This window comes from Epinephelus lanceolatus, chromosome 9 (genome assembly GCF_041903045.1).
Source record: "Epinephelus lanceolatus isolate andai-2023 chromosome 9, ASM4190304v1, whole genome shotgun sequence".
Lineage (NCBI taxonomy): Eukaryota > Metazoa > Chordata > Actinopteri > Perciformes > Serranidae > Epinephelus > Epinephelus lanceolatus.
In genome coordinates this window covers 34,618,558-34,642,253 of record NC_135742.1, presented here as the reverse complement: position 1 = coordinate 34,642,253, position 23,696 = coordinate 34,618,558, and the positions used below count along the sequence as shown (strand labels likewise).

The following is a 23,696-nucleotide window of genomic DNA, read 5'->3' as shown; positions in this document are numbered from 1 at the left end:
GCATCCGGAGCCCTTTCAGACTCTCACACTCAATCATTTACAATCACAGCTGACGTCAGTTACGTCAGTGAGGGTTCAGGGCTAAGGGACCGGATTGGAATTGGGCCTTTGTAAAGCCAGGCGCTGCAGTTGCTCTCCACCGACTGCACCGCCTGGCTCTCACCTGATGCCGATTGGTTTAGATGTCAACTCAACAATATGACGTTTTAGATAAACTACTCATTTTTGTTGAATAAGATTGTATTTGTCTGATCTTAAGGTTTATTCTGTGAACAGAAAACATGTTGTGTGACTGATGGTGAAAACAAACTGATATATGGGTCTGATCACTTTTTTATTGAATTGACATCATTCCAGACAGGATGTTAGTGTGTCTGTGACTTCCTGCGCGGACTGAAGGCTGCTGGAAATTGTCCGACTTCACCGCAGCTTTTTGTCACCGCCCCCTGCTGCGGCCGCCTGCTCTCGTCTACTTTTCAGGCGAGGCGCAGTTCATCTCGAACGAGCCTATTGGCTGTTTGTTTCTACCTCTCTCCTCTCTGGAAGTCTCGGACCTCCAGATAAAAAAAAAATAAAATAAAAGAGGGAGACAGGTTTTTCCTATTTTATCTTATTTTGTTTTATTTCTCCCTCTCCTCTCGCTGGAAGCCTCAGACCCACTCCCGTCTCAAACACGGAGGTCTCCCTCTCCGCAGCTGAGCACCCACGACGCACGCCCGGCCTGTTAAATAGCCTGTAACCACTGTGTGACACAAACTCAGTGCTTTGGTCATTAAATAATGTCGGGCTCGGTTCGAGTTCGGACAGAAATATGCCGGACGCCCCGGACGGGAAGTGAAAAGTGGACATGTCCGGGCAAGAGGACGTTTGGTCAGCCTAGTCCCACCCTAATACAAAGCAAAAGACATAACTAACTCCCAGTGCTTAAAAAATATTTAATTGCCTCCCCTGTGTTGAACCACCCCCTCCCCTCTCATAACTGACGAACAGTCCCTAAGCAAGTTGAACCCCTATGGTTGAACCATAGACTGTATGAGCATGTTTCGCATATTGGCCATTTTTACCTCAGATAACACAGGGAATATGTTAAACCGTTTCTTGACATAAGAAACGTGTATACCACAGAAGTAATAACTCACAACTGCGCCGTGTATCCGTCAGATTCAGCTGACATTTGATGGACAACCTCAGGTTGCCGCAGAGCCCTAATTAAACACATAGCACACAGGTGTGATCCTCCGCTCTCCTACAGCTCGCCTCCTGTCTGCTCTGAGAACATGACTTCATATAGAAAAATGAAATAAACACACTTAACAGATTGTCAGTGTGAACATATGCTACTCATTAAAATGAAGGTGCCAGAGGAGGAATTAATGAGCGACATCCTGAAGCGGTTAACAGGAGAGTCTGCACTGCCTGCGTACAGTAACATAGAGAAGTTCAAACGAGGGAAGGACGGCTCATACTTTGTGGCCGAGGACTTCAGTGAGACTGTGAAGAAAAGAGAGTTGGTCAACGCCAAGGAGAGACTGAGGGTGAGTGTTACCATGGTTGAGTTCCCCTGAGAAGAGAAACTCAAGTCAAACTCTTGAGTTTGTTAGCTAACATTAGCTAGCACATAAATTAGCCGAGGCTCTTCTGTTTATCCTGAAATGGAAATGCTATAAACCTTGTAAACACCTGTCGGTCATGATATTTTTTCACACACCACCAGTCATTCAAACCAACTTGCTGAAGCACAGCAGTAACTTAATTCATTTTAACTTAAGGAGTTTTACTACTGTCCAGCTGAACTATGTTGGGTTTACAGGCCAACCACAATCAGTCAGCTAGCTCTGCTTTATTTTAAGGCTTTTCATCAACATGGCTGCAACATGATTATAAAGTTTACCCATGGACAATATTAGATAAAAAAAAATACAGAGATAAATCTTGTTTTTATGAGTTTTATATCCAGCAGTAAGCCCGACCTTCTTTTAATTTCAAGGTTTGTAAATGCAGTCTGGTACAAAGGTGATGGAAGCAGACTGGAATTTCATTAACCCTGTTAAACCTGGAAAATAAATCATTGGATATAAAAGGTTTATTATGAAAAAAAAAAAAACGTTTTCTTCATTTTCAAACATGTTTCTGGAAGGTCTTATTATGATGGTATTGTGAAATCAATGATTTGTACTGATAATTTTTCTGCTTTAAGCCCCAGCCCTCAGGGCAGGGAACAGAAAAAAAACATCAATAGAAAATAATTTGTCCATGTAGCCATAAAATGCCTTCATTAGTAAGGACAGCCACTTTTTGAAGACGGCTTGCTACCTTTAGTACACACTTTATATCTGTTTATTCAACCGTGATTCAGTCCTCACCATCAAGTACACGGTGCTTCTTTTAATGTTCTGTTGTGTACTGTGTTTTTATGTAAATCTGTTTAAATGTGTCCTGGCAGTATGTGATATGATGATGGGTCTTTTTATTAGCACATTTCACACATGCAAACCAAAGATCAATTTCTACCTTTTGCATGCAAAAAGTAGACAAAGTATTTTCTGTTCTGTTTGTAATTTGACAGCGCTGGTGACATTAGTTGGCAACATGGTTGGAAATCCAATTCACAAAGCTTGACTGACTTTAGATTAACATTTGAAGACCTGTGCTGGCTTGGGTTGCTGCAGCAGTTTCTGTATGAAGCCCTATTATTTTGCTATGGAGAAAACTGAACACTGTACATAATGATCCAATCAGGACAAAAAGAACACATTTATTGATGTGCCAGTGTTTGCAAAAGAGTTAAAGCTCATACTGTCAGAAATGAGGTGTGAGGTCAAGACAAATGTCACTGCTTAAAGTGCTTTAAAATCTTCATGTTCTCCATCATTGTTGTGCTTTGTTTAAGTGTGGTTACATCACCTAAGAGACAATTTTACTAATCTGGAGAACAGTTGATATGAAACTTTAGCCTCTGTTCTCTGCAGATCAGGAACTTGAACACCATGTTCTCCCGCTTGAAGCGCATGGTGCCAATAATGCGACCAGACCGTAAGCCCAGTAAAGTGGACACACTCAAAGCTGCGACGGAATACATTCGATTGCTTGTTGCAGTTTTGCAGGATACTGACAGAGTAAGTACTGCATTCAGCAGGGCTCTATCAAATGACAAGTGTCCGTTGTTGTTTCCCAAGGACAACACTTCTTGATTATTGTTATTTTCTGTTTTCAGGATGATGGCAGTGGGACTGATTTCCTAAAGAATGCAATCACTTATGGTCAGACTGAATGCCTGAGCAATGACCTATGGAGAATGGATGATGTGAGTGTTTTTTCCACTGTGCAATAATGACATCATGTTTGACTCAGTTTAGTTAGTTTATGTGAACTAGTATTGTAATGGTAAAGTAAACACTGCAGTTCACATTGAAACCAACCCACACAGGTTATGCTATCATTGTATGGGTGACACAGGAACCACATAATAACAGTAACCACATATACTCAGTTTCTTAGTGGATGTAGTGTATAATGATGCAATGAGATGAACTGACATGAATAACGCCTTTATTTAGCCATTGAATTGTAAAAACCTTCAGCACAGTAAAGTAGGGTATTTTAGGCACTGAAAAGTTGTAATATATGACTTTAACATGTGCACTTGCCTAGGCACGCTACTCATATGTGAAACTGGTTTTATATTGTAACGTTTTAGCAAAAATGCATGTGTTTGGGAAGTGCTGAACATATGACTTGAGAATTGGATTAATTAATCTGATGTAGGCATAGATGTTTCCAGTCACCTCCTTGTCAGGTCTGCTAAATTTGTGCAAAGATTATGCTCTTATATCAATAGAGTGCCGAAGTCATGCCCCTTCCGGTAGAGCTCATGGGACCTTAGATCGGAAAAAATATGAATGGCAGTGAATGGGGAGAGCAATATTATCTTTTGTTCCCGTTTGAGTTGCGACATGAAATCTAAAAATGTTGTTAATGAATTTAAAACATAAATTTTAACGTCAAGAAAGTCATACTTTGTGGTAAAACTGCTGAGATAAAAACTTCTTAATTAGAAAGACTCAAGAGTACACAGGAGGAGGTCGCGTATGTGACGTCATAGCTTTCACTCGCTTCCTGCAGCTTGGCCTCCCCGCTGAAATTCCACTGTTTTATGATTAATCGATTTATGATTGAAGATGTCTATCTGTTTTGTGCCAGGTTGCAGTCATTCCAAGCTGCAGCAAGCGAGCGAAAGCTATGACGTCACATACGCGACCGTCTCCTGTGTAATTTTTCTAATTATGTTTTTTTCAAAAGCTTATATCTCAACAGTTTTACCACAAAGTATGACTTTCTTGACCTTAAAATGTATGTTTTAAATTCATTAACGACATGTTTGGATTTCATGTCACAACTCAAACGGGACCAAAAGATAATATTTCTCTCCTCATTCACTGCCATTCATATTTTTTCCGATCTAAGGTCCCATGAGGGTCCCATGAGGGACCTTAGAAGGGGCGTGACTTCGGCACTCTATTATGCAAGTCTCAGTGGTGCTTTTTGTGGTTATGTTGGCGTGCGGCTGCAAGTCACGCATTGGGATGAGGAAATTCACTCACCAGTATGTAAACTCTCCTCCTGTGACTCTGCTAGCTAGATACTGGCTTGCTCACTCAAGGTTTTTAAACGTAAACATCAGTAAACGTCAAGGAAAAGATGGACAAAATGGGCACCAGCTGAGCTTAAATCCTGCATCATAACTAACAGAATCATATGGAAACATGGACAATTCTAAAGCAGCAGCCACCAATGTAAGAAGATGCAAAAAGGACTAAATGACAGTGCACAAGTCAAAGGAGCTGATGGGATCACTTTTCTCTTGGGCTGTACTTTGTATAATCCCATGTGACAAATAAATGATTGGTTTATTGATGTAATCACCCAAACATTAATCAAATCTGAAAAAAGAACAACAAAGCACTGCAAAATAACAGGCCTTGTTTGAATAATAAAATATGAAGAATAATTATGATTTTTAGTGCTCTCCAGTCAGTCACAGTCATGAGTCACACAAACTAAACAGCTGAAATATCAAAGAGTCTGTTTAGACCCGGTATTCGCATGCGTTTCGAGTGATCCGATAAGTGGACAGTGCTAAATAGAAGCGTAAACGACCACTAATTACAACCACTTGCTGAGGTAGTTTGGAACACATTTGACCACATATCATGGGTGCAGGACGTGGTGGTATTTGTTTTTGTTGGTAAGAGTGTGCTAAAAGTTCTGTAACTTAACCTGGCAAACCTAACTTGGCAAACTGACTGCACTTGTATAGCGTCTAGTCTTCCAACCACTCAAAGTGCTGTCACATTCACATACAGGTTGTCACCTGCTACTCAGTAACCATTCACGTGCTCTCACACACCATTAGAACAGCCACTGGAAGAATTTTGGGGTTCAGTATCTTGCCCGAGGATGCTTTGACATGCACACTGGGGAGCTAGCGATCGAACTGCTGATCCACCAGTTGATGGATGACCTGCTCTACCTCTGCGCCACACCCTAGGAAGTGTTGCGTAACTGTTCACAGCTGTGAAGGCTGGTGTTAAGGCCCATATGAGAGGCTCCATTAGCCAATGTCCAAGACAGGAACAGAATGTCAATCAATATCCATGCGAGTAATTGTGATACATTTATCCAAATAAAAAACATGAGTGTATTCAGTAAAAGAGTACTTTGTAATGATATACTAAATTATGATTATGCTGTGATTGAAATCAGGAGTGCAGTGGGTGGTTGATTGGTTGTAATGGCATATGATAACGCATACTTTAGCATAGTTTGTTCCCCTGACCAGATCCGGAAACTAATACCAAAACATCATTACACCACGCATCAAACCGAGCAATATGAGGATGAATTATGGCTTTTAGTGAGTAAATTGCTGGGTTACATTTAATCAACAATGCCCTCAGCCAGGCCTTTCTCACTTGGTATGCAAGATACAACCATGAATATAATCAAGAATATTATTAATGATGCCATTTATTTCTGCTACACTATGCCAGGCACATTTTCATTACATTTAAAAGCATTGTCACTGCAGTTACATTTATGACACTTGTTTGATAGTTATTTCCCACATCACAGAGCAAACTCTAGCACCTCACTTTAAAGTACTTTATTTCCATTGTTAGGTTATTGTACCAGCTCACATTTTAAGAAAATTCAGCTCTATAGTAGATAAAAAAAATGGAATAAGACATAGAAAAATGAAGCCAAGATTTAAGTTTACAGTGTGTTAGTCTTTGTACTTTGCTCTGCTTTGTTCATGTACTGTACTGTGTAACATTGTGATGCTAGTTTGAAAAGTTAGTTGTTAAGTTCTAACTGTAATAAAATAATATACAGTGCCATTTGTATGTATTTCTTCATACTCTAGCACATTAGATTTGAAAATGAATAATGGCTATGAGGTTTAAGAGCTGACTGCTATGGTGGACTGCTGTTTTACACAACCACAAGGAGTTTTTAACTGGTTATGAAACAGTTGCAGTTTAAGACTAATGGCTCTATATCAGACAGCAGTGTAGCCCGCCAGGGACAGGCCCAGATCTGGCTTCGCCGCCACCTTCGATCTGCAGTCAGAGCTCCAGCAGGAGGCAGAGAGCTCTTTGCCAACAGCAGCGTCTCCTCCTCTGGCCAGGGGCAGAGCTTTGCCTTGCTGCTCAGCCAGTCCCTGCTCATGACGGTCCCAAGGACAGCAGTGTCTGTCTGTAGCACAATTTCTACACTGAAACACAACAAAATGTCTCATAGATGATGATGCAAGTGTACTTATGTACAGAACATCATTGCCAATGTGAAAGCTGAGCAGTGGGGGAGTGGAGAGAGGGGGGCAATCGTACTTGCCGTGGTACAATTTTTTTATTTTATTTTATTTTTTTTAAAGAGTTTTTTTTTTTGGCATTTTTAAGCCTTTAATCGATAGGACAGATGAGCCTGAAGGAGGGAGAGAGAGGGGGAGTGACATGCAGCAAAGGGCCACAGGCTGAAGTTGAACCCAGGCCACTGCGGCAACAGCCTTGTACACGGGGCGCCTGCTCTACCATTAAGCCACCAACGCCCCGGTACAAATTAATCATACCTAATATGAAAGCATCCCTAGAGCTGTGTAGGTTTACCACCAAAACTGTGCGTACACACTTAGAAATATGTCTATGCATTACTTTTGGAAGATCTGTAAAGATTCTGTTTTTTAAATCTCAATCCTTGTGGTGCTGAGCGCAAGTGCACAAGCCCCATTTCCTTACTCACAGTTAGCTATTAAACATCTGTTAGTATATTTACATTCGTGCATGCTGTGCCACTCATTAGACCTGTCACATCAGCGAGGTCCTCTAACACTGCTGGGGCAGCTGTCATTACGCACAGCTGTGGATAATTGTAGCGTCTGTACTAATGTTTCATTATGTTTCTGCAAACCATCATTGTGGTAAAATCATCAGAGGGATGATCAATGATTAATTCACAAAGCTTGTGTTCAAACAGACTTTACAAAGTGTTTCACATGATAACAAACAATTGCTTACAGGGAGGTGAATGTAAAAAAAGATAGTATTTATCACTCTTAAATAATTTAAAACTAACTTTAATTTTAAGATCAACTCGTCTCTTAACTTAGATTTAGTCTCATCCTTATATTACATGCAGCTTTCTGCCTGGTCTGTCTTTTAGAAAAAGTGCTGCTGAGCATCAGGACCAAAATCCAACATTTTTAAGCTTAGACTTTATGGATTATTAGAAAGTAAGAAACACTCCATATTCATCTTATAAACAATAGCTACAATTACAACAGAGTTAATGCATTTTCTTGTTTAGTAGTTTCATTTTTTTCTTATCTCTTTCAGTACAAGTGCTTCCATTTTTTTTTATTAAATCTGCATCCCTGATTGAAAGCAGAGTGTCTGACTTGTAATAGTGGTGTGGCTCTCAAAATGATTGTATGGCAGTCTGATTTTCTGAGTTTCCAAAGTTCAAAATCAAAATCAAAGTTGATTGTCAGATGTCACACAGAGACAAGAAGCAGTGGTATTATGTCAAGTAACTTTATTTGTTTGTTAAGTTCAGTCTACAGTCTTCAAATTAGAATCCTTCAGTTCTTAAAAATGCCTGTCAGACATTCAGCAATCTGATTTTTATGTTCCATACTTTGCCATACTTTGATAAAACTATCAGTGTTTGATATGGAGATTTCTTGTGCTTTTCTGCTGCCGTGAAAACAGATTTTTCATTGTAACTGACATGGTTCATATTTTCCAAAAAAGCAGGTGGGTATTTGATAGTAGAAGGTGATTTTTCTTAAAATAAATTTGACCTGCTTGCTTTTTCCTGACAGCTGCTGAACGTGTCAGAGGAGTGCATTGAGGATGGATTCACCATGCCCTCAGAGCCGGTATCAGAGGACGGAGATATGACCAGACTGGTGTTGCAACATTGTGTTATGCCTGGATACCAGTTCATCATCCAAGTAGCTCCTGATCAGACTTTGGTAACTCATTCCACTTTCCTAATAGTCTGCACATGTAATACAATATTGCATATATAATGTTATGCTTGGTGTTTGTCAGCTACATTTCTGATGCTGGCTAGGGAGCCGCGGCAATTATGAAGATGGACTGTGTATGTTGGTTAGGAATCCATGTTATGCTAACACTCTCCCAGTCAGTCTGTCAGCCAGCGAAAAAAATCTCAGTCATGCCTCAGAAAAAGAACATGTTATACATTTTTCCCTCTAGGGTTTTACACTTAATTTGTGCACAAGACACTGATGTAATGGCGTTAACAAGAACTCATGTTAACTGTATTAATATAAACCCATAAAAGGAAGCCTCAGGTTGAAATTTAATTAGAATTTGAATCCTTACTTTGCCTCTGGACAGGTACCTTTGTTGCACACCAAAAAAAAAAACAAAAACAAAATACAAAAACATGGTGGTTTGTGGATTCAGTGGAATTTTCCAATAGTCCATCCCACATAGACACATAAGGGGGTACATAATATGAAAAACATCACAATATTATATGATGAATACATCAAGAGAATAAGATTTTATTTATTCTGTTAATTTAGTTTTCAGAAATGGAAATTTATATGAACAAGTAGAGTAGATAAATAGGATGCTGCAAGAGGAGAACACAATAACAGCAACGTTTGTACACTACAATACAGTCCAATACAATAGTATATAGTTCTCCAACCTTTTTCATCTTCATAATATACTAACATACAACAGTGTAAACTTTGGGCATATCAAAATGGCAGTTTAAGTAAATGAAATTAATTCCTGCAGAGTAAGTGTTTCAGAAATTAGTTGATATTCTTTCATCACTATTGTTGTTGTATGCAACCAAATGATTTTAATACCCATCTCAGGATCAACTCTTGTGCCAGAACACTGACAACATTTGTCCCCCAACAGGTAGCATTACAATATGTATCACTATTGTGCTTGGGGTACATTTTATTTATTCAGAATTACTGTCAAAGGTGCCCACTTCTGTATTGCATGGATTTTACTACATCACAATAATGGATCTTTGCATTTCTGGTCCACTCCTGGCCATCTTCTGCAGATAAGTCCCGGCATTTATTGTGTCCAAGAGTGTGATTGAATGTCTGGTGGTCAGAAATGTTTCACTTCCAGGAGGAAAGCAATTTCTCTGTTGGGGTGAGGAATGGGAAAGTAAGGGGGAAGGAAAAGTGACCATCCTGCAAAACAGAGAAATACTGCATCAACCACTACAGTTACTTTTAAGGTCATCAAGGAATGAAAAGAGGCGCTCAGTGTTGTACGTCCCAATAAGGAGTTTATGCATTTTTATTTGTATTACTCCTTAGATGTTACAGGTCTACTATGCAGGAAAGTCAGTTACTGTTCATAAACATGCTCACCAGTGAAGGTAAAAGTCAACCCCAGTTTGGCGTTTCACCTCGCTATATTTGTATTTTATGACATTTTGTCCCTGGGATGCCTGCTGCTTATGGTCTGGCAGCTGGTCGCTATCTTTTTATAAAGTCCCGACCTCATCTGAGCACTGTGCGGCTACATGCCCATAATGTATTACATAAAGAGAATAAGAAGAAAATACAGGCAGAGGGCAGAGTTTCAGTAGATAAATACACCGCCAAACACATCTAGTGGGTCATAAGTGATGATTGAGAGGGATTACTTCTGTATCAGTCTGTACATCCTGCACAGTATCATTAATTTAGCACAATGTAGCAAATTGAAGTCTAATTTACATGACAGTGTGGCTTTACAATGAAAATCAATTCTTCATTATGTATGTTTTGTTAATGTGGCACGTACTTAATTAAACCATTCGGCTGATAGACTGCCTGAATGCAAAATCTTCATCAGCTTCAGGTAAATGGTGTAACCTTGTGAACACAGTACAGGCAGCCTTCATACTATATACAGGACTAATGCTTCTAACAATAAGCAATCAGACCTGTGTTTAATTTCAAAAATGATGTGGCAGGAATGTTCCACAATTACAAATGGCAATCAGCCTGAAGCATCTGATTGTCCTCAGTGTAGCCCTGACATCTGAGTCATTCGAAGCGTTCCTGCTTGAACCTCGTCATCTGATTGGATAAATCAAGTTGAAGAGGTTTAGATCAGGACAAGACCAATTTTTTTTATTGTTCGATTGGTGCAACCTGCTGTTCAAGTTATAACCTTTTGTGTGTGTGTGTGTGTGGTTGTGTGTGTAGCTGCACTTGCAATAATGACACCAAGGCTAGGTTCAAATGAGGAAATCTGTCTAAAGTGAAAAGTCAAACCTATAGCAGTAGAGACTTGTCATGTCCAGTTTATCCTCAGGGAACTGGAAAATGTTTTATTCATGGCAAATATGGTGCTGTGAGAAGATAAATGAGACATGTAATGGACAGACAGACAAATACAGAAAGTATTTATGATAATGGATGCAATTCTTCTTTATTCAACAGATGTCTCAACCCTGCTGAGTGGTGTTTAGAGCGGATATTGGAAACCTGCCAGGTTGGATATGTTCAATACATAAGTATCAAATCAGTTAACAGAAACACATTTTCAGATGAAATGCAGCTTGCTGACATCATCAAGACTTAAAGGTTAACAATTACCAATATTTAAATATTAGGCAGGTTATATCAGATGGTATGATAATACTAATATTATATAATTATTATTCTAATGAGTGGTGGTGGTATTGTCAGACCCAAATATTGATCCAATAATACACAAATGTTGCCCCCATGTGTTCATTTTTATGATGTTTTCAATTGATAATTGGTACAAAACAAGCACAGGCCTTGCTCACAGAGGAGAGCAGTTTTGACACGTTATAGTAGAAAAAGTGCGTGTAAATAATAAAATTATATCGTGACTGAATTACAATTAGCTGCATCAGTCTTGGGCTCCTGATATTGTGCATGATAGCTCAGTGTCATGACTTACTGGGACACTTGAACATAACGGAGCATCATTAATGCCGTTAGTGACACCTTTGCTTTTCCTGCCATGACAAGTCAAAATGTCTGCTGTGAAAAGGGCCCATTGCTTGACGTTGGGCCACTTAATTCAGTTTTACAGCCAGAGTAAATGGCTGTATGTTAATTGGCCTATTCATAACTGAACTGTATTCTTAGTGTTAAATCCTTGTATCTTCTTGCTGCCACCTCTAACATGGACACTGTGAGCACTGGCCCAGCTCACTGACACAGAAGCTTCCAGTTATTCTGTGTGACTAGTCGTCTGTTCACGTTGAAATGAGGTGTGACTGATAATTTGAAGAGGTCACCAGACTCTTGCATGTAGAAGGATTAACCCCTCTCTGACTTTTTCATGCTTTACTTTGAATTGACACTGGAGCACAGTGGAGAAGACCTTGTTCCACACCGATTTAAAATGCATTGTTACAGTGCCCCCTTGTGGTTAAATATCTCAAGCCTGCTACACCCAGCATCTCTGTGAAATGAGATCAGTAGTGTCCTCTGTTGCACCTGTAACCATAGGGACATCAGGGTGTACTAAAACACCTACAGCAATGCCGTATGGTGGGGAAGGGGAAAACAAACCATTTAGATAAATCATTTTTTTCAACAAGTCACTGAGTGTAATGATTGTGGACCTGTTCTATTTTAGATAAGGTAATTCTTGTTCTGTTTTCTAGGGGCCTGCTAAAGAAAGGATTAACCTCGAAGAAAATGCAATTTTATTTGTCTTATTTAATTTTACTTTTGAAGTTTACATTTTGTTTGAGTCAAAATGAATGTTTTTATTTTTATTGTGCAAACTGTATCCTTGGCAGCCCTTAAATAAAATGTACAAGACAGCTTCCTTTTTTAAAGTTTACGTCTGAAAAGGTTTGTTTTCTAAGTCTAAAGATCAAATGATTATTATCAGCTTTGATGAATTGTCCTTTGAAGGAAGAGATTTGTGCTAAGAGGACAGGCATTTTTTTGTTATGTTTCTGCTACATTTCTGCTGTTGATTTGTCCTTATAACTGAATGCTGTGTCATGCTTAAAGCTTTAATTTAATCAAACTACTACCTTGTACTATTTTTGTGTCAAAGATACAACTGAAAATATGTAAATGTATGATGAATTTTGTAATGACGCACTGTGACCTGTGTCTTTATTAAATCCATGGTGTCACTTCAAACATATTTCCAAATCGGCTTTTGTCTTTAACTGTGCAGTGGTGGAAGAAGCAACTCAGACTTTTAATGAAGTTAAAGTAGCAGAACCAGAGTATAAGAATATTTCATTACAGGAAAGGGCCTGATTACTAGTCAGAAGCATGTTCAGACAAATTTACCTAAAGTATCAACATTACAAAGTCATGCAGAATGTTTTATTATGTCTGATGCATTAACATTTAAACTGCATTTTAATGGTGTAAAGTTGAAGGTGGAGCAAACTTGCTGTCATGATCTATAGCAATATGATCTTAGATTACTTTACTGAATGTTTTGTATGTTAGATCTTTATTTGCAATGTAACTAGCAGCTGTCAAATGGATTAAAGCACAGTGTTTTCTCCTGAAATGTAGAGTAGAAGTATGAAGTGGCAGGAAATGGAAATAGTCGAGTAATGTGCAGGTACGTCAAACCTATATTCAAGTTCTGTACTTGTGTAAACACACTTAATTTTTTTTGTCAGTCTGGATTCAGCTGTGACAAAAACCACCAGACATCTCTTTTCTACAGTGCACAGGCTCTTCTCCATTAGGACAGGAGGTGGCGCCTGTTTGGTGGGTTATATTTTGTCCGACTTGAATTGGGGCCTAGCCAACTAAACAACGTTTTAGGAGACAGCATTAGATATGCACCAATGCTGTTCGTATGCTTTACAAACACAATAACTAAATGCGCTGCAGAGACTGATCCCCTGTAGTTAAATGAGTGGGAGTCCTTGGGTGTCAGACTGTGGACAGGCGTGGCAGTGGGCTGGTCCAGGCGCACCGAGCGATGAAAAACATCGGGGTCCATTGACTTGGTGTCAGCTGAGGCCCTGAAATAGTCTGACAAAGGAACCCTGCTGTCGCGAACCAATAGAGACACATTTGTGGTGATTAATCACATCTGCTTCCTCTGAGGACGGCTCCGGGCTGTGGGTGTGCCGCACCCGCACAGAAGACGCGGTCCTGAGGATGCACTGAGGTGAGTACCCTGTTTGCTAACATTTGTGTTTGGTTGTGTCGAACAAGGCAGTCATGGTTAAATGGCTGGGCGTGATGCAAGGTCCTCCCTGACGCGTGCATGCCCGTGTGTGCACGGTAGCGATCTTGCTGCCTGATGTTTACCATATTGTTATCGTTCAAACTGTGCATCCCGCTGTCTTTCTACATAGATAGATAGATAGATAGATAGATATGTTGCACTGTGTGCTTGCACACTAATTATATTTAGGCGCACAGCATCCTCTAAATGTCGCCCATGCTTGCTTGTCTTCATTGTGCTCTGCTGATGGAGGCCCGTGACGAGTGCAAGGTCCCATATGTGCAGTTTGTGTCATGTATTCATAGAGTGAGACTGCAAGTCTGTGATGGCAGAGCCCTCTCAGAGCTTTAGCCCTGCACTGTCTAATCTGGCTCATTAGCGTGCCAGCGATGGCTGCTTGTTGTTTTACAGTAGCTCAGCCTCTGTGCTCCGGACGGTGTCAGGATTAATATGCGGGACAGGATGAGCTCCATGATGGTTTCTAAATGCGCGTTTGCTCGGTTCTTTGCAGAGGAGAGCCGCACAGTGTTGTTAAGCTGTCGCTGTTGGCCTCTGCATTTCTGCGGGTGGCCATTAGCTGATCCTGGTGCTGATGCTGCATCGCGTGCGAGTGTTGCTAGGCAGCCATGCAGAGCGCGGGCCGCTGGCGGGTGGAGGAACGGAGGATGCTACAGAGCTATAAAACGATGTTGTGCACTTACAGTGAAATATGGAGCTGTAGATACACAACATGGTGCTCTGCACTCACATGACTGTATGATCAATAAGCCTGTCCTCCTCTTCCTCCCCTATAGGGGATAGAATCGTTGGGAGTGTGTGCAGATTTTAATCTCCTTCGGCACAATGGCAGACAAGGGATGGATTCATCTCAACCACAGCACTGCAGAAGTTGATGTTAAAGTTATGTTAGTGGAATTTAGTTTATATTATTAACTCTTAATTTGATAATATACAGGTGTTGAATTACGGAACAGTGTCCAACATAAATGGAACCTTAGAAACTGATTAAACACTGCAACATGGCTTGTCCAAGACAAATCATAGGATTTAGCTGTTTTTTTTTTTAGTCAAAACACCTTTAAGGGGAGCCCCACCTAAATTAAGAATTCTAGGATGTTATTTCCTTTGACCACAAGGGTTCAATCAATATTTGTGAACATGAGCTGCTCTCTCTCAAAACCAGAAACCAGAAAAGAAAGTCTCAAACTTGTGATGTCATGAGGTAATTAGTCTGGAGCTGTTCCATAGTCAGTGAATGGGACATTGATTTTGTGGATCCAGAGTTTGATTTTGTTTTTTTTAATTCCCAAATGAGATTTTCTTCTATTGCAGCATTCTCAGATGTGAAACGGAGAATGTAGCTATATACTCAGAGCATTCCCCTGGGTGCTGTCTCTGTCTTCTAGAATAGTGGTTCCCAACTGGCGGGCCACGGTCCAAAAGTGGGCCCACTCTGAATCGACCGCAAGTGTATTGCGAATATAATTATCAAGTTTGTAAAAAAACACACAGTAGTTTCAGGCACAGAGCTTTATTTAAAGTGACGTTTCCTGCTGTAGAGTGAGTGATTAACCGACATCTATTTAACAGAGATAGAATACTGGCAAAGGGACATGGCCAAACGCAAGTATGACACTGAATATATTAAGTTGTGTGGACCTTAAACTATAATGACTAAGGAGAAATCTGTGCCCCGTGGCTGGACCAGTTGGGAGCCTCTGATCTAGAACATCTTTCTCAGTTCTTCAGACTTTATAAGCAATGACATCACACATTTGAGTTTTAGTGCAAGTTTTTGGATTTTGGACAGAGTTGTCCATGTTTACTTATATTTTTTGACCGTCTTAGACGATAGGAACAACATGCATGATTTTTTTAAAAAATGTGCGTAGTTCCCCTTTACGTAAGCAAACAGTAAGAATTGTGGGATATGCACTCTGACAAAAGACACTCCAGAGGGTCTGTTAATTAAACTTGTATGATCTATATACTATATTTGCAGTTTGTTGGAGTTTTTTACTTTATCATTCTGCAGTTTCTGTCACAATAGGAATAATAATCCAATAATATGACATTAACGAAAAAGAAACAGCTTTAAAACTCCCTTGACTGTGACAGACTTCATCACCTGCCTGAATCAGCTGCTTCTCCATTTGCTCCTCTCATAAGTGTTTTGTATGTTTTGATAGTGTTTATTTGCACTTCGGTGGAAGCCAAGTGTGCCATTAGCATCTGTCGAGACAATAAAGTCCTGCACCGAGTCATTTATTCTACCTCTTCATCATTCATGCATTGTCATCATGTGTATGCTGCACTTCTGGAAAGCACTCAGTCTGCGAGATGTTCAGAGTTATTGAGTCCATTTATTTGAGGGTTGAATACAGCAACAGTGGCCTTGTACGTCATATAAACATGCCACAATAATTTTGTTCAGTGTAGCCTTGTCTTAGTGTTGTTTTGTGTTGTGTCAGGCAAGAATGGTAGATATTTGTGTGAAATCACTAAAAATTCAAATACAGAAGTAATCAAGGTTGAACAGCTAACTAACTAGTGAGGACTTTCTCATTCATTCTCAGACAAGATAATATGTGACACCTAAACAAGTTTAGAAAGAAAAAACTCACTGCTTTTGTAAATCATTTTCAGATGATTTTAACATGATCACAGTTATTTACCTTGATCTAATTTTGTTAGAAATAATGCTTTGAAACTAGTTACATAACTGGTTGGGATTCACAGACCAGCCATTATGTTATAAACCTAATGAAAGAGAAGCCAAGGAAAATCAATCCTGAGCTACTTAGGTAATTATACAACTATATGCCTCTGTGCTGCTGGCTGTCAGTGCTCAGACACAGACCTCCTAAAACCACTGCATGTGGGTGGATTTACAGCAGTCAATACAGGCATGTATATATGAAGATAATGCACATCATCCAGAAAATGGATGGTTTAGCTCATCTCTTTTTTAAGACATGAATTGGGTGAAAGATCTCAGTATCTTGCAGCAGAGCACATTATTGGTTCCAGTTGAAAGACACTGTAGCAAATAACATCAGTTTAATGGTGTGAAACTATTCCAGCAGTCTTGAAATTCTGCCTTTGCAGGAAATCAGCTCCCCTACGTCCTGAGATGTTATGAAACAAAAGTGAGGTGATGATGCAGCATGATCAGCCATCACAGTGCGACTGAGGATAAGAGGAGGAGGAAGTGATGGTGGGCCAGCAGCCAGATCCCTATGTCTCCCCTCAGTCATTAGGACCCTCCCTGGAGAGAGAGGCTTTCTGTCTGCTGCCTGTCAGCAGCTGGGCCCCCAATAACCCCTGAGAGAGAGAGAGAGAGAGAGAGAGAGAGAGAGAGAGAGAGAGAGAGAGAGAGAGAGAGAGAGAGAGAGAGAGAGAGAGAGAGAGAGAGAGAGAGAGAGAGAGAGAGAGAGAGAGAGAGAGAGAGAGAGAGAGAGAGAGAGAGAGATACACTGTGAGCCAGCCTCTGTGTGTGTTGTGAGAGAGTAAGAGAGAGCTGCTGCCTCAAAGGCTTTTATAGACTGAGTGGTGCTTTTCAATTTAAAATAATCGACTTTTAAAAACATCCATCTGGATACATTTGAATGAAGATACAAATATTAGTTTGTGATTGTATGATACCAAACACTGACCACTGAGTAAAAAAGAGGAGCTTATTTAAAAAGGAAATACCTTAGATATAATAATAAGCACTTAATTATAAAAACAAAACAACATATTGCTTGTGTGTGAGTGTGACAGGGGAGTTGAGTTGGTGTTTTGGTGGATGGCTAATGTTGTTGGATAGCTGATGTAACATCTCAGTGCTTCTGAGCACAGGAAGCCTGGCGCTGTCGGGTTAAAGTGCACAGTTGATCCACAAACTCCATTAAAGGTTTAGTCATCTGTCAGAGTTTCTCGTGTACAATACAGATTTAGTAATGCGCACGGATCTGATGCAACTTTCTCTTGTGTGTGTTGGAGTGAGCATCCGAAAAGCTTGCCTTGGATGCTAGAGACATAAGGGATGAGATTGATGATGCATGTGATCAGGGCTGCACTAGTGATGTTTGACTGATGTAGCTAATAAAGAAAGTAAGTAATTGAGTCAGTTATTGAGATGTAGCTCAGGGGAGAGGGCGTGGTGTGTCTGGAACCTTATCTGCTCCCCGCAGCACTGTCTGTGCGCGTGTGTGTGTCTGTGAGTTGAATGTGCTTCAGGCGGGGAGTGGCCTGCTCCTCTCTGAAGATCCTTACGGTAACTCTTTACCCTTTCTCCAATTACCGAGCCGTATCACTAGCTAACTTCCTGTTAGTGGTTCTGATGCCGCTGTCTGCCTGTGAGCTCTGCTAATGCTACATTTTCCACCGGCCTGTGCCCTGAGGAATACAGCAGCCTTAATGTGAGGGTAGGTTTTTCATCTTAATGCTGCCATTTAAAAATACAAATACCGTTTATTGGTGCACTTGCCAACAGGAAACTCAGTTGTCATGCTAATGCAGGTTATAAAAGGGTTTGCTTGGGGTTGAACTGTACATAAATGAGCATATTGATTGAGTGTTGTTATTTAATTTTTCATCTTTGCTGGATCTCTTAATACTTTGGGCTGATGTGCACCACTGAATCCATAGGCAGGGCTTCTGTCGACTCTTGGAAGTATAGGTTAAGATATATTGAACAATATTCCACTCACTGCACTTCTGCCATTTGCACATTTACTTTAATTTCTTAGTATGAGCCATGATAGCAATGACTTTTTTCTGCAAACAGGATTATGGCTGCTGCTTTAAGAGCATATGACCAGTATAATTAGAATAGTTTTCCCCTTAAAACTTAATTTCATGGACTTTCTATTTGTAATGTCTTGTAATCTCTCTTTTTTTTTTTTGTCTTTAATCTTTAAATTATATTTGCCCGGTCCCCGTTGCACTGCACTTTTACTTCATGTTTTGATTGTGTCTCAATCCATGGTGGAGCAATATGCAGCCTGTTGTGTCCTGTTTAGTGTCATCAGTTTCGTTGGCCATCGCTAGGCACCTTTGACTGATTCTGTCCTACCATAAGGAGGGGCTGGTCCAGTTGCTATGAAATGCCTCATTATTCTAATAAGTGGGGCTGTGAAATTTCTAATGTGTTTCTGATTTATGATGTGTCATTGTGTGCGTCAGGCCGATCTCCAGACTCTTCTAAAGCTGAATTTACTGTAGCTTCGAAATCATATTATGGATCCTCTCATCCTGCTCTCTGTAATAAAAGTGGAAAAGCATTTTTTCTAAAACCTCAAACAGTTCCATTAGATTATTTCCTCTTGCTGCCATTTACAGTCTGGAATATGTAAACAAAATCAGCATGACTTTTGTTTTTCTTTTCAAAATGTCAACTTTTGTGTTGACCCCACCCTCTCGTTCCTGCTCCATGTCAAACACATCATCAACAGCCTTCTGTACCTCCGTAACATTTCCTGCCTCCGACTCTCAATGTCTCTTCCAGGCCGTTGTAACATCCAGGCTTTACTACTGCAAACGTATCTTCTGTGGCAGGGGAATTCACTGTTTTTCAGCTCAAAGAGAGACAGAGCAGGAACCTCTCTCTACATTATATTTTACAAAACTGAGTTGCACTTGAGACAATTCTCTGTATACTTTCAGGTCTTCTCTCTTTTTGCGCTCTTCTGTAGTTTTTAAGTCAGTAGTAGGCGTGACATGGCTAGGTGGATGAGTCTCGCCCTCTGCACTTTAGCTGGTGGTTTCTGAGGTGGACGGTGTGTCAGAGTCTCTTGCTTGAAAAGAAGCAAAACAATCCATTGTGGCTCACAAGAATGTCTTTACACTTGGAATAATTATACAGCTAATTGGCCAATATGTTTCAATACTACATAGCTGTTAGCTAATAAGTTCACCTGGCCATTTTGGATGTGGTGATTTGGCATTAGCTAGCTCACATGGTTGCACAAGGATTCATTGGTAACAGTTAGCCTATCATTAGTGTTGTTTACTGTAATTTCTTTTAATGAATGGGCTGATTTCTCTTTGCTAATAATATGTTGGATTCATGCTGATATGCATTTCCAAACATATTTTAATTTTTGAAATACAAAAAAGCACCTTAATTTAAAACTTAAATTTTCAAACAGTAACTTTGCGGCCTCCATGCAGTAACTCTAGGGAACCCCTAAGGTCGCGGACGACCATTGAAGACCCTTAATAAACTCCATCTCCCACCACTTACCAGTAACTGCTCATGTGACTGCCCCAGTACACCACGACATCCACTGACTTTTGGTTAAACACAGGATAAATCATCTCTTTTACCACATAGTAGTACTAGTATGAAAGTTGTACTATTCAAGCAGCATTAATAATATGACACACTTTCTTCACAGGTATCTCCACCCACCCAGTTTGTAACACACTAACTACAAACCAATAGAAGATGAGCAAGTCCCCCACCCCCAAAGGCACCCCGGTGCAGCGCAGCCCCAGTGATGGGGTCCCTGAGGGCCTCCAGTCTCCTCAGCATTCCACACCCAGCTCGGGACCCCAGCATAAGAAACGGATCTCCGGTCTCCTTCAGAGTCCGGTAGGACAGCTGTTTGTCTGTGTGTGTGTGCATGATTTATTGCCTCAGTCTTCTTCCTCTTTCTCTGTCTCCTCTCTCGAGATGTGGTTATCTCCTCACATTACAATAAATCTGTTCTCAAGCGTCACTCGACAGCTGAAGCTGCAGTCAGCGCTGGAGCTCATTATGGGTGCATGACTATGTGTGTTTATGCACATGGGAGGGCGACAGGCTGCATGATGCTAATGAAGTTGTGTGGGGAGTGGAGAGGGTGACCATGAAGTGAAAGGGCTGATGGAGAGAGGCTGACTCATTAGATATGTTTACTCACCCTTGCCCCAGTCGTGTAGGAGTGTGTTCAAAGCCTTCGTGAACTTTGATGTGATTATTGCATCTTTCACATTATTCTTAAGGAGTGAGTGTTTCTTTGTGGAAAAATGAGATTCAGAGGGTCAAAGTCAAAGACAGAAGTGTTCAACTCCTACACACTGAGGATTACTATGACAGTGGAATGATGTGTAATGTGTGGTCTGATTATACATGTATGTGTGATAATGTATGTGTATTTGTGTGTGCAGTCATTCAGGGAGGAGTTGGATGTACTGATCCAGGAACAGATGAAGAAGGGTGGCAGCTCATCCAACCTGTGGGCACTGAGACAGCTGGCTGATTTCATGGCCTCACACGGCTCCCCGGCCGCCCTGCCTGTCTCCCCTTCAAGTACGTGCACAAGACTTTTAAAAAAATCTCTAAGGTATTTTCTCTTGATTGTTTTTTGTTGATTCACCCCAAGCATACAGTGTACCAATAGTACAGGTATTAGCTGCAGCCTAAATAACAATGTATACACCATCCACGTGTGTGTCTTTGTGTGTTGACACCCAGCCTCTGACTGATGTGTAACAGCGTTAGCCTCACAAACACTGTTTGTGTGTTGCTCAGTAGACACAGGAAGTCTCTGGTCAGTTTTAAGACATATAATGCCAGAGCATCCAAAAACTGAAATGATGAGGTAGGCAGGCTGACAGCAGTGATTAGCCTGGGCCACTTAACATCATTGTCAGCCTGGAGGTCCCATCGTTAGTCTGCGAGTTTCATTGAGCTAACAGTTTAGCACAAACTCATCTGAACATATTTATTAATTTATTTACAGATATACTATGCACTCTAAAACAAAATGTTTGTATCAGTTTGTATCTATCTTTTTGAGTCATGACAACTTCGAATTAAATCCTGTTCACCCAACAAACTACAATAAGTCAGAGAATTAGCTTTTCTTTTAAATCAAAGTTAATTCTAATTGGAGCTTATTGATAATTGGGGTTATTAACAGAAGTATAAAAATTAGGTCGTTCCAACTAGTTTTCCACATTATTTAGAAGGAATTTTTAAGTGTGATGTGCTTAATTATCATAATTATGGGCACGTTTTTAAGCTGACAATGTTAAAAAAATTAGGTTGCTTCAATTAGATTTTCTTCAGTAGTTTTTTAGCTTTTTCATGTTTTTGTTCATAGGATTTTCCTAAAAAAAAAAAAAAACAATGTATAGGCTCATACAAGGCCTTTCAGTTCCTTTTAATCATCCCTTATGACCCACTAGAAATGTGTGGTGGTGTATTTATCTGCAGAGACTCTGCCCTCTGCCTGGATTTTCTTATTTTGCTGTGTTTGGGATTTTTCTGGGCACGCTGCACAGGTGAGGTCAGGACTTTATGAAAAGGTAGTGATCAGGTGCTAGACCGTACACAGCACACACCCAAGAGGAAGCTACAAAATTTGCAGGCACTGCACTGGACAAAATGGGGAAAAAAAGCAAACAAGAGTGAATCTGAGGTTTTCTTTCATTTTTACTTTCGTTGGCTATTCTTTTGGGCATTTTATGCTTTTATTTGATAGTGATGTAGGAGAAAGAAAGGGTAATGGTATACAGTAAACAGTGTGGCCAGCTAGGAACTGAACCAATGACTCCCTGCTCAGGGAATTGGCACCCATGTGGTATGCACCCTACCGCTCAGCTATCGAGTCACCCTAAATATAATTTTCAATCCAGTTGTTCTCTTGTCAGCCAGAGTCTTCCACTGCTAACCTCAGATCTATCAAAAGGACATCAGCTTAATGTTAGTCCATTTGTTCTTTTAATTATTCGACAGGATGTTGATATGATTAGCTTCCAGCCTACTGCCATCCTCACAGCCTCACATCAGGTGACCCTGGCACAAGTGTAACTAATACTAATGCATTAGTAGCTGCATCCACTATTGTGCATCATGGGGCATCATGGGATTGCTGGCAGAGAAAAATGGACGACTAAGTGTCAGCAAATGAAATGTTTATTTTTTCATTCTGTGTAAAACTTCAGCTCTGACACTGATGCACTTTACTTGCAAACTGATGTCTTCTGTGAGAAAGGTTTATTGCAGTTCCACTGAAGTTCATATCAAGGTTATAAATACAATCACTGCAGTATATACAGAAACTGTCCACAAATTTCTAAACTATGATTAAAGAAAATATCTGCTGTAAAAGTATGAGGTGAGTGTGGATGACAACTAATTATCTGACAATATTTAACTTATCCACAGAGAGAAAATTATCACAATGTATAAGTGCTATTGTTTAGTATGTGTTAAAGGCCCTGCACACCCACACAGGTGATTTCAATTATTCTCTGCTCACGCCGAAGTTTGACAGAGCTATGCAGGGGCTGATATGAGGTCATCAAAGTCCAGGTATTAATGATAATGGTAAATGTTTAAGTTGTCCTATTAATGCCATCTTCCCTATGTTGAAATGCGTACCTTTAAAAGAATCAATGAAGGCTCTCCTACGACCCTTTTGTCTGCAGACCATCATCCTTACTGCTCTCTCTGTCTGTGTGGTGTGCTCTCCCTTCCTTCCACAGACATGATGATGGTGACACCCATCAATGACCTGCAGGGCTGGGAGCCTGGCAGCATGGTGAAGGGGGAGAGGTTGATGCGCTGCAAGCTGGCTAGTGTCCATCGCCTGTTTGACCTGTACGGATGGGCCCAGATTAGCCGCACCTGTCTCACTGTTAGTTCCATTATCTTTTCACATAATTACATTCCAGACTTCATCTTGTTTTCCTGTTGTTGTGAGGAAGAACACACACTGACTTGAGAGAGTTTTACAGTAGGCATGTGTCAGTGGTAGGTACAGAAATTCATTTTGAGCTCACCATGAGATCAGCTTTGATGAGCAGTTTTCTGTGGAAGATTGGCTCATATCTGAAATGAACTGTGTTGATCAGGCTGGTTTGGTGTAATAGATACTAGAAGAGTACACTGGACTTTAAATAAGTTGATGATTTAGTTGACAGCAGTCTTAAGCACTGTTCCAACTATGAATAGAGGAA

General features: G+C 40.3%; 2 protein-coding genes across 5 annotated transcripts in view; both read left to right on the top strand.

Moving 5' to 3' along the window:
- Positions 1 to 1,196: 1,196 nt before the first annotated feature.
- Positions 1,197 to 12,697, top strand: figla (folliculogenesis specific bHLH transcription factor). Its single transcript, XM_033620334.2, has 6 exons — positions 1,197 to 1,535; positions 2,970 to 3,116; positions 3,215 to 3,304; positions 8,381 to 8,533; positions 11,000 to 11,051; positions 12,205 to 12,697. The coding sequence occupies exons 1-5, from the start codon at positions 1,335 to 1,337 to the stop codon at positions 11,015 to 11,017; spliced, it is 609 nt and encodes a 202-aa protein (XP_033476225.1). The 5' UTR covers positions 1,197 to 1,334; the 3' UTR covers positions 11,018 to 11,051; positions 12,205 to 12,697.
- Positions 12,698 to 13,323: 626 nt separating this feature from the next.
- add2 (adducin 2 (beta)) overlaps positions 13,324 to 23,696 on the top strand; it is a 29,927-nt gene continuing 19,554 nt past the window's right edge. For 3 of the 4 annotated variants that reach the window (XM_033619761.2, XM_033619759.2, XM_078170893.1), the window contains exons 1-4: positions 13,324 to 13,697; positions 20,144 to 20,340; positions 20,898 to 21,039; positions 23,223 to 23,374. In XM_033619761.2, coding sequence (XP_033475652.1) covers positions 20,194 to 20,340; positions 20,898 to 21,039; positions 23,223 to 23,374 — 441 coding nt within the window. In that variant the 5' untranslated portion in view covers positions 13,324 to 13,697; positions 20,144 to 20,193. Of the gene's footprint in view, positions 13,698 to 18,034; positions 18,170 to 20,143; positions 20,341 to 20,897; positions 21,040 to 23,222; positions 23,375 to 23,696 lie in introns of those variants that run through there. The other variant, XM_033619760.2, reaches the window with a different exon arrangement.

What these genes read in the sequence shown, in the direction of transcription:
- figla (XM_033620334.2), top strand. Translation starts at nt 1,335, where the DNA reads ATGCTACTCATTAAAATGAAGGTGCCAGAGGAGGAATTAATGAGCGAC. An exon ending in TTTTGCAGGATACTGACAGA is followed by an intron (nt 3,117 to 3,214) that starts GTAAGTACTGCA and finishes TTCTGTTTTCAG; the next exon opens with GATGATGGCAGTGGGACTGA. An exon ending in ACCTATGGAGAATGGATGAT is followed by an intron (nt 3,305 to 8,380) that starts GTGAGTGTTTTT and finishes TTTTCCTGACAG; the next exon opens with CTGCTGAACGTGTCAGAGGA.